This window comes from Lathamus discolor, chromosome 3 (assembly GCF_037157495.1).
Source record: "Lathamus discolor isolate bLatDis1 chromosome 3, bLatDis1.hap1, whole genome shotgun sequence".
Lineage (NCBI taxonomy): Eukaryota > Metazoa > Chordata > Aves > Psittaciformes > Psittacidae > Lathamus > Lathamus discolor.
Window position 1 is genome coordinate 82,541,705 of NC_088886.1, and position 14,827 is coordinate 82,556,531.

General features: G+C 41.0%; 1 protein-coding gene across 1 annotated transcript in view; it reads left to right on the plus strand.

Annotated features, from left to right (window-relative positions):
* INO80D (INO80 complex subunit D) overlaps positions 1-13,728 on the plus strand; it is a 45,945-nt gene extending 32,217 nt beyond the window's left edge. Inside the window, exons 12-13 of the mRNA XM_065670123.1 lie at positions 401-1,593; positions 12,282-13,728. Of these exons, the coding sequence (XP_065526195.1) occupies positions 401-1,569 (1,169 nt within the window). The 3' untranslated portion in view covers positions 1,570-1,593; positions 12,282-13,728. The remainder of the gene's footprint in view (positions 1-400; positions 1,594-12,281) is intronic.
* Positions 13,729-14,827: the final 1,099 nt, after the last annotated feature.

Consider the following 14,827-nt stretch of genomic DNA (forward strand, 5'->3'; position numbering starts at 1 on the left):
TAACCGAAATTATACTGACTGTGTGACTTTCAGGTCCAGGCTGTAATGTGGTAAGTAGGAGGGAGTTTGTGGACTATGTGTTATTGCAGCATTGAAGAAAATCTCATTCGAGTGCTTTTACGTTAGGTCTAGTAAGCTGGGGAGGTATCTTGTATTGCAGTGGAAGAGGAGGGTGGAGAGAGGGAGTTCCGTTGAAGAGGAAGGTGTAATTTCTCATTTTTTACTTTGCTTATCTAGTTAACACAGGTGAATGAAATTTTCTGTGTACAGCAAGCCATTCTGGAAGGTTATCATACTCTGCTGCTCTGTACTGAACTGTCTGTACATCTGCAGCCTCAGAGTGCCAGTGCTGGGCTCACCTGAGAGGAGTGTGCTAACCTGTGTGTCCTTGTTCCTGCAGGTAAAAATGGAGATCTCCTTCCAACCACAGAAGAGGCTGAGGAACTGGAACGGGCCCTACAGGCTGTGACTTCTCTTGAGTGCCTGAGTACCATTGGAGTACTTACACAGACAGATGGTGTGCCAGTTCAGGAGCTGTCAGATAGAGGGATAGGGGTGTTCTCTACAGGTGCTGGAGCTCCAGGAATGCAGTCCTTGAGTCGAGAGGTTAACACGGATCTGGGGGAGCTGTTGAATGGGCGTATAGTACATGATAATTTCTCCGGTCTGGAGCTGGATGAGAACTTGCTCCGTTCTGCTACCTTGTCCAACCCACCTACGCCCCTGGCAGGGCAGATCCAGGGGCAATTCTCAGCCCCAGCCAACGTTGGCCTTACTTCTGCCACTCTGATAAGCCAGAGTGGCCTTGGGGAGAGAGCCTTCCCAGGACAGTTTCATGGACTTCATGATGGCAGCCATGCCTCCCAGAGGCCCCACCCTGCCCAGCTGCTGAGCAAGGCAGATGACCTGATCACCTCACGACAGCAATACAGCAGTGACCATTCACACTCCTCACCCCATGGAAGCCATTATGATAGTGAGCATGTGCCGTCTCCCTACAGTGACCATATCACATCCCCTCACACCACATCCTTTTCTGGTGATAACCTGGCAGCTACCTTCTCAGCAGAGATGCCCATGATGGCACAGCACTTGCTCCCAACTCAGCTGGATGTGCCACTTAGCGGGGTGGTCAACCCCAGAACTCACTGGGGAAATCTTCCTGTCAATCTTGGGGACCCCTCTCCGTTTAGCAACCTTCTTGGTGCAGATGGACACCTCCTGTCCACTTCCCTGTCCACACCACCTACCACCTCGCACTCAGAGACCACACAGCCTGCCTTCGCCACTGTGACCCCCAACAGCTCCAGTGTGCTCCCGGGGTTACCGCAGACCAGTTTTAGTGGCATGGGTCCTGCCTCCGCTGAACTCATGGCCTCCACCTCCCCTAAACAACAGCTCCCTCAGTTCAGCGCAGCCTTTGGGCACCAGCTGAGCTCCCACAGTGGCATCCCCAAGGACCTGCAGCCCAGCCACAGCTCCATAGCTCCTCCCACGGGCTTCGCAGTGACCGGTGCCACCGCTACCAGTACCAATAACGCATCTGCGCCCTTCACCACCTCCAACTGAGCTTGTCTGCCTGGCTCTGTGCAGGTAGATGGGGGACCTGTGTTTTCTACCTTTCCTTTTTTTCCTTTTTCTTTATTTTTTTCTGTCCTCCCTTCCTTTTTGTTTTTTAAGAGGGGGTTGAGAAGAAAACCCCTGCTTCAGTACTGACCAGGGTTAGCCCTCTGTGAACCTTGCTGTAGCGTTCACATGTGCTTGTTACGCACCGGTGCTCATTTCTTGCAGGCAGGTTCACCGTTCCCAAAAATTCCTTAAGGATACAGCACAGTTACTGGATGCAATTGATCTTAACAGTAAGACCTAGAAATAGAAAGATACCTCAGATTACTGATGCATGTTACTGTTCCCTAGGGTTTGGATCAGTGCTTGCCATCCCTTTAGCATCTGGTAGAAAGTTTTCCAGTGGGCAGAAGTTTCTTTTTTTTGTTTGCTTTTAATTTACCCTTTTCCAAAGGTAGCATCTGGCATGGAAAACTTGGCTGCACGCATTGATTTGAGAATGCTGCACAGAAGTCCTAAATCAAGGTCATGGTTCAAGATGAGTTTGGCATTTTCTTAAAATAGTCTCTTGACCTCCTCTGTGTGCGTGTGTGTGTTTGGGGTGCAGGGAGCAGCAGTTCCTTTTCTGCCTTTGGTGAAGAAGCGGGAGTTGTCCCTTCCAGAACTGGGCACTGTTCTTGCATGCTGGTATTTTGTTGTTTTGTGGGGTTTTTTGTTTCGTTTTGGTTTTTTTGTTTTGTTTTATTGTGATGATTTTTAATTCATTGGGCAGCAAGGGGAGCCCAGGGACTGGGTGACCAGAAATCTGAAGGCTGATACAAAGTTAGCCCAGGGTGGGGAGAAAAAAGAAATTAAACCAGAAGGATTGAAATAGATAATGAGTGAAGATGAGTGAAGATACCTGTGCAGAAATTCCCTCTTTTGCTGAATTACTGTGGCCTTGTAGCATTGATAATTTGCCTTTTCAAGTGTGGCTTTGTCCAAGAACTCCTTGCCTGACAGGCTGACAGGTATTTCCCAGCTGAAACAGGAAGAATTTGGTTGGTATTCTGCCCATCCACACAAGTCGAGGTCAGACCCTTTGGTAAGTTTCAAATGGATGCATTTCTCAAGTTATATCTAGCTACTGAAACTTTTTTGGATAGTTTTCCTCCCACTGGGAGCCATATAATTTTTTCAACGCTTGTAGGATTTGATGCTCTCTATGGGAAGCTGAATGTATGTAAGGAACTAGCAAGTACCTATCAGCAGTCATGGCTGACCAAAAGAGAAATTACTAAAGCAAAATAGATAAGAACCCCTTCTGTCTGCAGCACAGTTTTGCCTTTACTGCCCACCTGCTAAAGGTAATATTCAGACTCTGGTAGTAATTTCAGTTCTCAAAGAAAGGAGTCCACTAGCTTTTAGATTTTTATTTTATTTTATGGTTGTTAATCCAAGAGGTAACAGCAGCGGAAATTCTTAGGTGTGTTTAATTGCATCTCTTTATCAGGAAGGGGAAAAAAGACACTTGCTTGTGACTTTATAGGGCTCAAACTTGCTACTCTACTCTGACTTTAACTGTAAAAGTAGCTCCTACTTAATGTAACAAGTCTCTACTCTTCTTTGTTTCTGAGATGCAGATGAGAGAGAATGGAAAATCCCACATTTCAGTCTCTTACTGACATACTTCATTCTACCTTACAGTAAAACATCCTACCTGCATGTATTCTAAGTCTAATTCAGGAAATTAAGAGATACCAAGCACATGTAACAGAGAGGCCTAATAAATCATTTGAGCAAGGGATCATTGAACAAAGTTAAGTTGCCATAGAAGAAATTCATTTTGTTAGCAGTCAGGCCCACACCAGAATCTCTGACCCAAACCTCTCCTTCCGTCTTGCTAAGGAACAGAATTTAGATGGGATAGGTCTTGTGTCTTCTTACTATCATAGCAATCATTCTATCTCTCTTTTCTTGAAAGTTTTTTCCTCCTTAAATACAAAGGAGTACGGATGATGCATATGTTCGTTTCTGAAATTGCAAGTGTTATGTGGGTGGAGGAAACAAAAATGATTTTCATGCTTCTGTTGTTATGAAGTCCTTATTTCATACTTGGTAAAATAGATCTTAATAATATAAGCCGAATATTTTAAGTGGTGATTTAAATATGTTTGTAACATTTAAATGTTTTTAAATCATGTAAAAAGTTGAAGCCTATGAAATCCTGCTTGTGATTGTCCTGCTGATTGAGGAATGCCCAGTGGTATTGTGAAATGAGGCAAATCTGACAAGGCATTTATTTATGTTTGTATTATGTTCCCCATACTTTGTTGAGGAGACAATTGTTTGATTTGCAAATTAATTTTGTTGTGTGCGTATACCTTCTTTAATGTGTTTGGATGACTGGCTGAAAAAGAGTGGAGAATCAGTATACCAAATGGTTAATTCTTTAATCTGCCTCTGTATTTGTGTCATTTTAGAGGATGTTAATTTCTGTAAACTGGTTTCAGGACTTTGGTCTTGATATCATTCTTGTGCCCAAACTTTAAAGAAGCTGCAGTTAGTGCAGGGTGTGTTTGCCCCGCATTACATTTCTCTTTCTTAGCAAATGCAGGGGGTGAGGGGAAGGGAGCAGAGGAACAGAGTCAAGTTCTGCTTGATCGCTTTGGTATACGTTATGGAGGAGCTCTTTGGTCTAAGGTCATTGTGAGGTTGTACTGGTCTAACACGGAGCAGAACCCAGCTCCTAATCTGGGCATTGATTTAGACAGGGAATTTCAAAATCAGGAAAAGCTCTACAGGTCCATAATTCCCATTTGAAATCAATGGTCGTTATGTACCTACCTGCAGTCCTTTAAGGCAGCCTAGGATAGCAACTCTCTTCCCCAACTTAGACTTCAATTTTTGTATAATCCTTGATGACTCTTCCTTGGAAAGTGACTACGTAACGTTTTTCAATGAGCAAACTAAGTTTGCAATAAAGCTGCACTTTTAAAAATAGACTTTGGTTTGTATACATTTGAAATAGGAATCCTTCTGTCCTGTCTGACACAGAGCTCTGAAATGGGCCACCACTTTTGCCTTTTCCTGGTTCACCTCCTGTTTTTTCACTGCCGCTGATTTCATGGTTACAGCCTTCTAAGCAGTTACGGGTCTTGATCTTAGCTTTACATGGTGGATCATTCCAGGTAGGCTTCTGCACTCACACAGCCTGTTGACTTCAGTGAATCAGTGTCTTATTGTTGGATGTGAGAGATCCAGTCTAAGATGTGTGTGCAGCCAGTTTCACACCTCTTCCTCTAGGAAATACTGCAGCTCTGGTTAAGGTGGTCCATGAGGCCATTATTTATGTGGTTCCCGAGTAGAATCCATGCTCTCTCGCAAAGGTTTTGGAGTATCATCTTGCATAGCAATTAGCACTCTAATCACCCTTTCACCAAAGAGCCAGCGTAGCAATTTCAGTCCATTGATTTGAGATGGTCAATGCCTGTCGTGCCCTTTATGTATTAACAAATGGAATAAAGGTAGTTGAACCTAAAAGTTAATTTCTTTACATAAGATTTGAGTATTAAAGAGCTGAAAAAAAATAAAATAGACTTAAAATAAAATACCAGGAACATCATTTTTTGTAATAATAGCACCTCCATTAGTCTTTGTACAAAAGTACTTAACACGGGATGAACTTTGACAATGTACAGGAGCAGCCTCATGCTCTCCTGGTGTTTAAGGCATTGTGTAAGACACACTTTAATGTTTCCTTTCACTTAGGAAGACTGTATGCCAACTTTGAGGGGAGCCGTATGTGCTTAGATACCTCAAAGTTGATTTGTTCTTTAGCCTCGTAGTTAGTATGATACAAGAAGATGTATGTCTGATGCAAGAACATGGAAAAGATGCATTATTTTGTCTCCTCCTGCCTTCCAATTCCTCCATGTTTATGCTTAATTCCCTTCTTGTTAGTAGCATTCTTCTCTCTATGGTTGGCATAAAGCTTTAAATTGATAATGCTGAGAGGTAGCACAGTTGTAGATCTGCCTCGGGCACTGTGGAGAAGATGGCAACAGCTAGATTGCCCACTTCATTCAGCGGGTTAATGAAATGAGGATTTGCAGTACTCACTTGGAAGGCATTGGAAAATCCCGAGAAGCTTATCACTTGCTAGGCAAAACTCAAGAGATGGTATTAGGGTACAAATGCAAGGAAAAAAAAATCAGAGGAGAGTCATCCATAATAGCAAAGAAGCCAAGCAAAGTGGCTTTTTTTTTTTTTTTTTTTTTTGTCTTCCTAGCAGGAGATGGGTATTGAATAATGGGAAGTTTTGTTGTGAGTTGTTAGGCACAGTGTACTGCTACTGGCTTCAGGGGCATGGCTGGGGCAAAGGGCCTAGGATTGAATTTGCAAGCCAGTTGCCAAATTCAGTTTGAAGTGTGACTGTGACCACATCAAAGTACAGTCTGGGCTTGAATCTGCTTGCCAGGGAAGAAGTCTCATGGAGGAGAATAATCAGCAGTGGACAGATGTCTTCGCTGAGAACATGGCGCTGATGGTTGTGTACATGTGTTGTTAGTCTGCCTCTGAACTCCAGCTCCTACCTGAGCTCCTGCAGCACCTTGACTGCTGTGTTTCCTTGTAGGCATCATCAGGGCTCCAGGGGTATTTCTCACTGTCTTTGTGCTGCATTGAGCTGGTGAATTCTCCAACAGTATGAGCCTTGGTGCAGGGAGGTGAGAATTCTTAGAAGAGCCAGCTACCTGCAGTTGAATCTTTCAGGACTTCTAGTTCGTACGTTTGGTGGCAGGAGATGCTTTCAGCAGACAAACAGTAGAGAGCTTACCTGCAGTGACCTTCTGCAGTGAGGTAATGGTGTGGGTGTCTGGGCAGCTTCCCTGGTAGGATGTTTAGTTTTGCTTTTGTATTTTTGCCATTTCCTGTGAAGGCTTCTCAGTGCAGGCCTGTTGCAAGGTCCAGTGTTGGTGGCAATATTAACTGAAGGAATAGTTTTGGGCTAGTGTGCTGCCCAGATCTTCAGGTCTTTCTGATCTTCTGGGCCACATTTAATGATGGAGTGTTGTGGGATTCTTGTACCTCCTTTGTTTCCTTTGCCTCTATATTCTTCTTCGTTCTTTTATTCTCCCATTCTGAGATAGTTCTCCAGTGTAAGTAATGCCAGCTGGTAAGTCTTCTGTGGTCCTGACCAAATACAGCTGTAAAATGAAAAGGAGAGATTCCTGCGTTTCATAACATACATTTCAGATGCTAGAAAGACAGTGCAATAGATCAGAGTATTTCTCAAATCAATGAGTAAGATGATGCTTCACAGCACGCTAATATGCCATAAACTAGATGCTGTGGGTACAACATTGTTTATGGGAGTGCACATGAGTCTGCACCAGAGTGAATGTGCAGGTATTTTTAACAAGAGTTTACCTTCTCACAATAGAAGTGCATCAGTAGAAAGTCATGAGGAAAACCATAAGTTGTTATTCCCAATATGGACAAACCCAAATAAAAGTAAGGAGACTTGGTGGAAAAATCTGCATTTCTGTTTACAAAACTTAGACTTTAGGAGAAGAGGCTTGGTCATGAGAGGCCTTTAGCTCTATCAGGTGAAGTTTTGCTTTTGTCTTTAAAACTAGACAAAAGCACTGTTGTTGGGAAAGAAGAGTTTGGTGGAGGAGAATGAGTTATGCAAGACATGTCTTTTGACAATTTTCTCACTCATATTTTCAGCCCTTTTTTAAAAAGGAAAAAAACCTACCACATTAGTGACTGGTTTTGGAGCTTTTTCCTTGCTGTTCTGCTACTTCTGCTGGTTGTTGGGTTCTTTGCTTTCCCCTGTTGTATTTTGCTTTCACATACTCATTCTCTGTCTACTGTGGAGTAAGGCAACATAATGGAAGCATGAAAGGAGAAAGTGGGCTTGGCCGTAGATTGATTGCAAGAGTTGGAGAAGACTTTCTGTCTCCTTAAAGTAAGTGTTGGCATTTTTCAGTCTACTCTGGCTCACAGAATTCGGTTTGGAAGTGAACAGGAGGAAACTTGTGCTTTTGACCTTAAAACTGTACTTACCTGATACAGAAAAATGAATTTTCCTACTCCTTTTCCCTGCTAGTCCCCCAAACACACACGCAGTGAGATGCCCAGAGTACCTGTGTACCGACCACATACATGTGTTGACCTTGGTCAAGTAATGCTAATGTTTTACCTGCTTTCTGTCGTCATCAGCCGGTGCCCACAGGGGTGAACTCTGGATAGGTAACATTCCCAGATATCCTCTGGAAAACTTTAACTTTGGTGCAGATTGCTCTGATGTAGCTAACTGCGATGGCATTGGCTTCTGCCTTGGAGTGGACTGTTTTACCCTGAAATGACTCTCTAACCTGCGTCTTAAACGGTGTGGTTGGTTCCCGTGCAAATAGATTCATTCTAAAGTGATGGACAGTTCGATTCTCATGCAAAATAGCTACATCCTACCAGAAGGGGTTGAACCAGTTTCTCTGAACAGTGATGACCTTCACTGTACAGTTTTGGGTATGTCTCAGGGATTCCTTGTAGAAATAAGGGCAGTTAACAAAAAACAAAACAAAACAACAAAAAAAAAAAAAAAAGGAAAAAGAAAAAAAAAGTGAATAGTTTTAAAAGTAAATAATAATTTAAGGTAGAGCGTCACCTAAGTGAGAGCGCAAGAAGGAGAAATCTTCGTTCAGTTTTATAGTCCACAGTGTCTGGCTTAGGGACTCTTTCTCTTCTCGGGGCTCTCATCTCAAGTTCAACATACAGAATCTTTTTCATCACGCTCAGCTTTAAACTTTTTATTTAAAGATACCTTTCCCCAATGAGCTTTCAGAATACTTATTGTAGATTTTAAGAGAAATGGTATATTAATTTATGCTATTAACATCACCTCATAAATTATAAGTTTTATACTAAAGCTGTATTGAGTGTAATGAATTATGTTGCATATGTGTTTTTAATAGCTATAAAATTATATACAAGCTTTTTTGGAAAAACAAACTAGTGAAGCACCTTTTTACACTGGATCTTTGCCGTGTCAAGGTGTACAGCTATTCTTTGCTACCTTGCAGATATCTATATCTATATATAGATATATATATATAAATAAAATAAAATGGTATCCTGTATCAACAAGCATAGAACTCTTTTTAACCCTTATATTACTGTTCCTATAACTCTTTTTAAATTGAGTGTTACATTCTGCAATAATTTATCTGTGGTTTGTACCTATGATTAGAAATTTAGTTACAGGGTAAATAGATCAAATTAAAGAAATCCAACTACTGTAGCTGGAAGTTGTGAACCAAGTTTGTAAGACCTTTTCTTTCTTTCTTTTTGTTTTTTTTTTTCATGTATTTATTTCCAGTTAGCTCTGTGAGTTGGAATTTGAAAAGTCAGAACATTAGGAATCTACAGTGTCTTATTCAGGAATTTTTCCCTTCCTTTCCTCACAAAGGAATTCCCACTGTGACTTATAAATAGAATTAGACTGCTTGTGTGCATGTATGTATTATATATACACACAAAAAATATGCATTGGGGGGGATGTATGTGCGATACGAATGTGTATATTGTATGTAGGTCATAGTTTTGTAAAGAGAAAAGTAGTCAAGAGGTGATGGAATGTATTGTAGAAATGTGATTATTTAGTAGGGGGTTGTTACGTCCTCACTGTTGTATAAATAACTGAAACTCTCTACTACATAATCTTCTGTTATAAGGCTAACTCTGATATCATGTCAATTTTACTGTTTTTTAAATGACTTGCATTGAGCCCTATTTAAAATGCCATGAAAATACCAAGCTCCCAAAGACAGCCTTGAAATAAAACTAATGGGGGAGGAGGAGAGATGGGAGAAGTGAGTGATGTTTTTCAGGAGAAATTGAAATGGGAAGGTTTGCATTTGATGGATGGGGAGGCATGGGAATTGCTGTATCTTTGCAAATTAATACCCGAATCTCCTGTGGTCTGACTTGGAAAATGTTGTCAATCAGTGTACTTGTGTTTTCAGATTAGGTTGTAAGGGGCACTGTTTGTGTTCTGTAACAGGATCTTGTCTTCAAAGTAGATTATTTTCTTTCACGAGGGTTTTTGTGTATATTAATTTTGCCCCAGAATTGCTGTTGTGGCATTGCAGAACAAAATACATTTTCAGTCCAGGGAGTTTCACTTGCGCTGTGAAATTCTGAATTTAATTATGGCCATTTAACTTTTCCCTCCCCTCCCTCCCCCCTGTAATTGGAGATGGAAGATTTCGTTATGGAGAGTTCTCACTTGCAATTGTGAGAAGTCAGAAACATTCTTACAGATTGGCTTATTCTTCATCCTGTTCTGTTAGGCTGGAGAAAGCAACCTAATTGTTATTTATTCATACAGTATCACTTTTAATGATGATGATCCTGGTGACTTTAGAAATCTGTTTAGAAAAACAGAGCTTCCAGTATTGCACAGACACTTGAATTTTTTGAAGGCATTTTTTAAGCAGTTGCAAATCAAATCATAGTTTTCAATTATATTTTTTTTAATATCCCCCTCCCTGTCAACACCCCCCAGGCATCCCTCCCCCTTTCCTCTTCCCCACAGTTCGTTTCTGGCACATACACATACAAGTGAAAGGGCAGGGAGGTGGAAGTTGTCAGAGGCCTTTCCTTCTGCTTATGTGATGGTAATGGGAGTTACGAGCATAAATCTTTTATGCCTTTATGGTAAAGAATATATCCATATTTGTGTATACCTGTACAGAGAGATATATCTGTATATGAGATGTTGGTAGCACTTTGCGGAATGTGGACTTGCCCTCATGATGTACAATAAATACGTATGAATGCAATCAATCTTAATCTATATATACATGAATACAGATGTATAGACGGGGTATACGTTGTATCACACACATGTACATTAGTTGTAACATGAGCGAGTGTGTGAGCTAAAGAGAGAGACTCTCCACGTAACATACGTGTAACAGGTAAGCACTTGTGCCAAACAAGGTTGTTTTAATTCTTCTGAGGGATTTGGATGACATCAGTGACTGATATGAGCTTGGTCACCATTGACCTGTGTTACCTCAGCCCTCACAGTGGAGTTGCCTTGGTACGTTTCTGCTTTCATTTATTCTATATTAATACTCATTGAGGCCTCTTGCAATGCCGACCTCTTCTGCTTCTCTGCTCCATTGCGTCCATTCCAGCTCCTCCTTGTCCCTGCATCTCTACTGTTTCTTTTGCTATCAGCAATCAGGTTTAATGGCCCAATCCAGCTCTGCTTATGCATTAGGGAAATTCTCTTGGTGACTGTAGCGGAAGCTGAATTGGGCCCTAAGCACTTGCTTGAACTTACGCAGAATTTCTCAGCTATTCAGTTGTGCTTGAGTATGACAGTGATTTGTAAACGAACACAAACTTTTCTTAGAACCTGATGCAAAGCTTCCTAGCATACTAAAAGGTTAACCTGGCATTGTATTTTAGAGGTAAATGCTCAAAAGTAGAAAAATAAACCCACCAAAAACTGTCTTCAATTTTCAGCCCCAGGGAGAAAAAGGGAGTTTGGTTTTGTGTTTCCCGTAGTGCAGGCAGTAAACACAAGGCAGCCCTGTGCTCTGTTCTGAGCAGTGGGGTTGTCATCAAACATATCGAGAGAAATACAGCTTGTTATATTTTACCATCAAACAGATTTTAAAATGAGCTGCAGAGTTGACCATTAACGTGCTAGCACTTTGCATCCAGTTGTGTACTGAATGATCTTGCTTATGTAAGTGCATTGTGGTTTTAAGTGTTTTATTTTCTGTTTTCTGGCTAAGTGGAGCTTCTGTATCCTTTTAGCAGAAAGCAGCTGTCAGAACCTGCTCAGTCACATTTAACCACTGTTGAAACTCCTGGCTAACTTAGGCTTCAGTTTCAATGGAGAATGCTGCTCCAGTTCTGTCATCGAGTCGTACTGCATTCTGCGTTTTCTGTATGGATATGGCACAATTTTTTCTTGGCCACAGTTCAGCCATGGAGTTTTATCTTCCTTGCATTTCTATTAGAAAAAGGTAACTGCTGTGCTGTTCCATCTGAGCTTTCATTTAATCATACGCGACAATTTCTATGATACATATGTTGGGGCGTGTGTATGGGTATGTCTGTACTGTGTGTGTATAATACGTATTTATACACCCACGTATATTACGCTATTTCAGTTTATGTACGTGGAGAACGTACCTGTTGGTTCTCTCCTGATATATACTCATGCATACGTATATTAAATATGTATATAGAGTGTAGATGTCCTGCATATACATGTGTATATGTTATGAACCTTGGTTGGCAATTTTTTCCCCCCACTCTTTGCAAATTGCTCTCCCTTACAACACATTTTCACTGAAGCTGCATTATATAGAAGAAATGGAGAAATGTGTTATCAAAGTTTTATTTTATAAAGGAGACTCCCATTAATTATCTAAAGCCATCGAATTGTCTTCTGAATTTTTACTAGAAGGGTTGTTATTTAAACAAAAAAAAAGAAAGGAAAAAAAGGAAAAAAGAAAACAAAACAAAAAAAGCAAGCAGGCAAGCCCTTACTCCCACCATCGCTTATATGGACATAAGGAAGAAGTGGAAAGAAAAGTTTCTATGTATTTATTTCCTTCAGAGGTTTCTGAGGCATTCTGTAATTGCATTCTGCCCCATCCCCCTTTTGTCCAATTATAATTAATGATTCACGGTTTCTTTTACAGAGCTTTTTTCCTCATTACTTTTCTTCCGTAAATCATTGTTCACCTCCTACGTTTAGTAATACTGATATCACCGAGGAGATTTCATGTCCTTCTGTCCTTTCTGGGAGAAGTACCAGTGCATCGCTATTGTGTTACATTTTAACATACTTTGTGGAGGATGGATATTCTTACTGAAGATGTCTGTAACAAGTCTTTAACTTATTTAATGTGAGAAGCCTTCGTTGGAATCTATAGTTTGTTTGTTTCCAGTGAGTTTCTGCAACAGTTTTTTCATCAATATATTAAGTAGTTCCCTTCTTATTTGATTCCTGAGGCTTTAGGGTTTGGGTTTATTGTTGTGGGTTTGGGTTTTGTTGGGTTTTTTCCTTCCAATTCAAAATGTTTTTCTGCAAAACAGATGTCAGGATCTCAACCAATATCCTTTTTGCAGTTAAGGGTAAATATCCCAGATTTAATGAAAGAGAAGGTGGCAAGTGGACAATCCAAAGTGCTTAGAGGGAATGCTCACTCTTTTTAAGGCTGTCTCAAGAGAAGTTTGTGTTTGGTGTCATTTTAAAGGTAGCTTGATCACACTTTGATATCAGAAACAGCCTTGTAACAAAGAGCCTCGTACAGTTGTTTGGCCACTAGAGTTCAAAAAGTAAAACAAGTTGCAGTGGGAAAGCAAAGGTGAGGCAGTGTCTTTTGAACCAGTGAATTGTAGCTTGCAAACGTACCTGATTTTGAAGTAACTGCATGGTAGCAAGGATTAGCAGTCTCTTACACCCCTTCCTTCTTCCCTCTTATCCCCGACATGTGTTCAGCATACTGTACATTGGGAAAAATAAACAACTTAACTCCAGCAAAGCTAAATCCACTTAATGACTGCTTAAAGGGAACATACAAACTTGCATTGCTGCATCCCGTCTCGTGGTATTAGCTGGAAGACAAGCTAATACTCCCAAAAAGCCCAGTCCAGATTCCTTCTGTGGATGTATCGCTTTTGGAGAGTGTGGTGCATGAAGATGCCCAAGAAGAAGGGTCCCTTCCTGCGGGGTGCCTGGCAGTGATAGCAGCTCACACTACTGCTTCTAGTTCTGGAGGCTCACAGACAGCATTCCAGGGGCGGGTAGGGAAGCTCGTGTTTGTACTTTCCCTTTAAATAGGAAAGGTTGGCTCTCATGTTCCTCATACTTCTCAATGAATGTACTGTATTACCATTTAAAAAAAAAAAAAAAGAAAAAAAAAATCAATGAAATGATAATAGATTGGTCTCCTTTTGTTATCTGGTCCTTGTTTAATTTGTTTAAGGGTTTTTGTATACAAAAGTTTACATTTTTATGTATATTTTTCTTGTGTAAAAACTGATGTAATATGTGTATAAAACACTGTATGTATTATCTGTATATAGTGTGACAAAATGATTTTCTTTCTTTCTTTTGGATGTATTAATAAATCTTGCTGTGAAGTAGCTGTGTTTACTATGTTGAAACCCTCTTCCTCAAGCCATTTTGCCAAGTCTGAGGTGTATGAGTATTGCCCAGGCTGCAATCTAATCCATAAAGTGATTTCTTTTTTCTTTTAAAACATATCCTAAGTACAGTTATTAAACTGTCCTTAGCTTAGGTAGCTGTAGAGTCTGATTCTACTCTTGCTTATTCTTTATTGCTTTCTAATGACATTAGCTAATCAATTTTGCAAACAAACCAGGATCTTCAGTCTCAGTCCTGATTCTAATTACAGTGCTTTCTAGCTCTGGATCACTGGCCTGGAGACCAGATCCCCCTCATCTTATTTTCTGGTTTGAGTTTGCAGAACTGTACTTGAAATACAGTTTAAGATGTATGGAATAGAATTTTTTGTTCCTTACATGTTGTTGCGTTTTCTGAGGTCTAAACAGTATATCCCTGCTTCATCACCGGAACTGGTAAGTTGGAGTTTGGCATTATTTTGAGGATTGGTATGTGGAAGAGAAATGAGGGTTGCTGTGGAGCTCTGGTCAGCTCTTCGGCAGGATTGCAAGGCCAGCGCGTGCATGTGGTGACTACCTGGATTGTCCAGATGTTGGGAATCACCGCTGCCTTGTTTGGACACAGACACCTGTGCACTGGGGTAAAGCTGCTGTTCTGCCACCTTGCTGTGGTTGGTGCAAACTAGGCTGCCTTGGCTGGCACTAACCTTCCAGTGCCATGTTTGCTCTCCGATAACAGGTTTTCCACCTCTTTTCAGACAGAACTATGCCTTGGATGCTTTGCAGTGAATAGATGGCTGCTGCATCTTCCCCTTTGCTTTCTGACACAAGGGGTATGTGCTTCGGCTGACGCTTGCCTTGCTAGTCTTCCATCTCCAGTATGTTTGAGGTTGTGACTTGCCAAGGGTAAGCAGTCATGTCCTAGATGAGACCATCTTCCAGGTTCTGTTTTTCATAAACAGTCTCACTTAATTCTGATCTGATCATCAGAATAACCATGAACAGAGATTGATGAGGAGGGGATTCAGTAACCTGACTTTCCTTTGTAATGCACAGTGGATCAGCCATTCTAGACAGCGTAATTAGAGCAGCATTT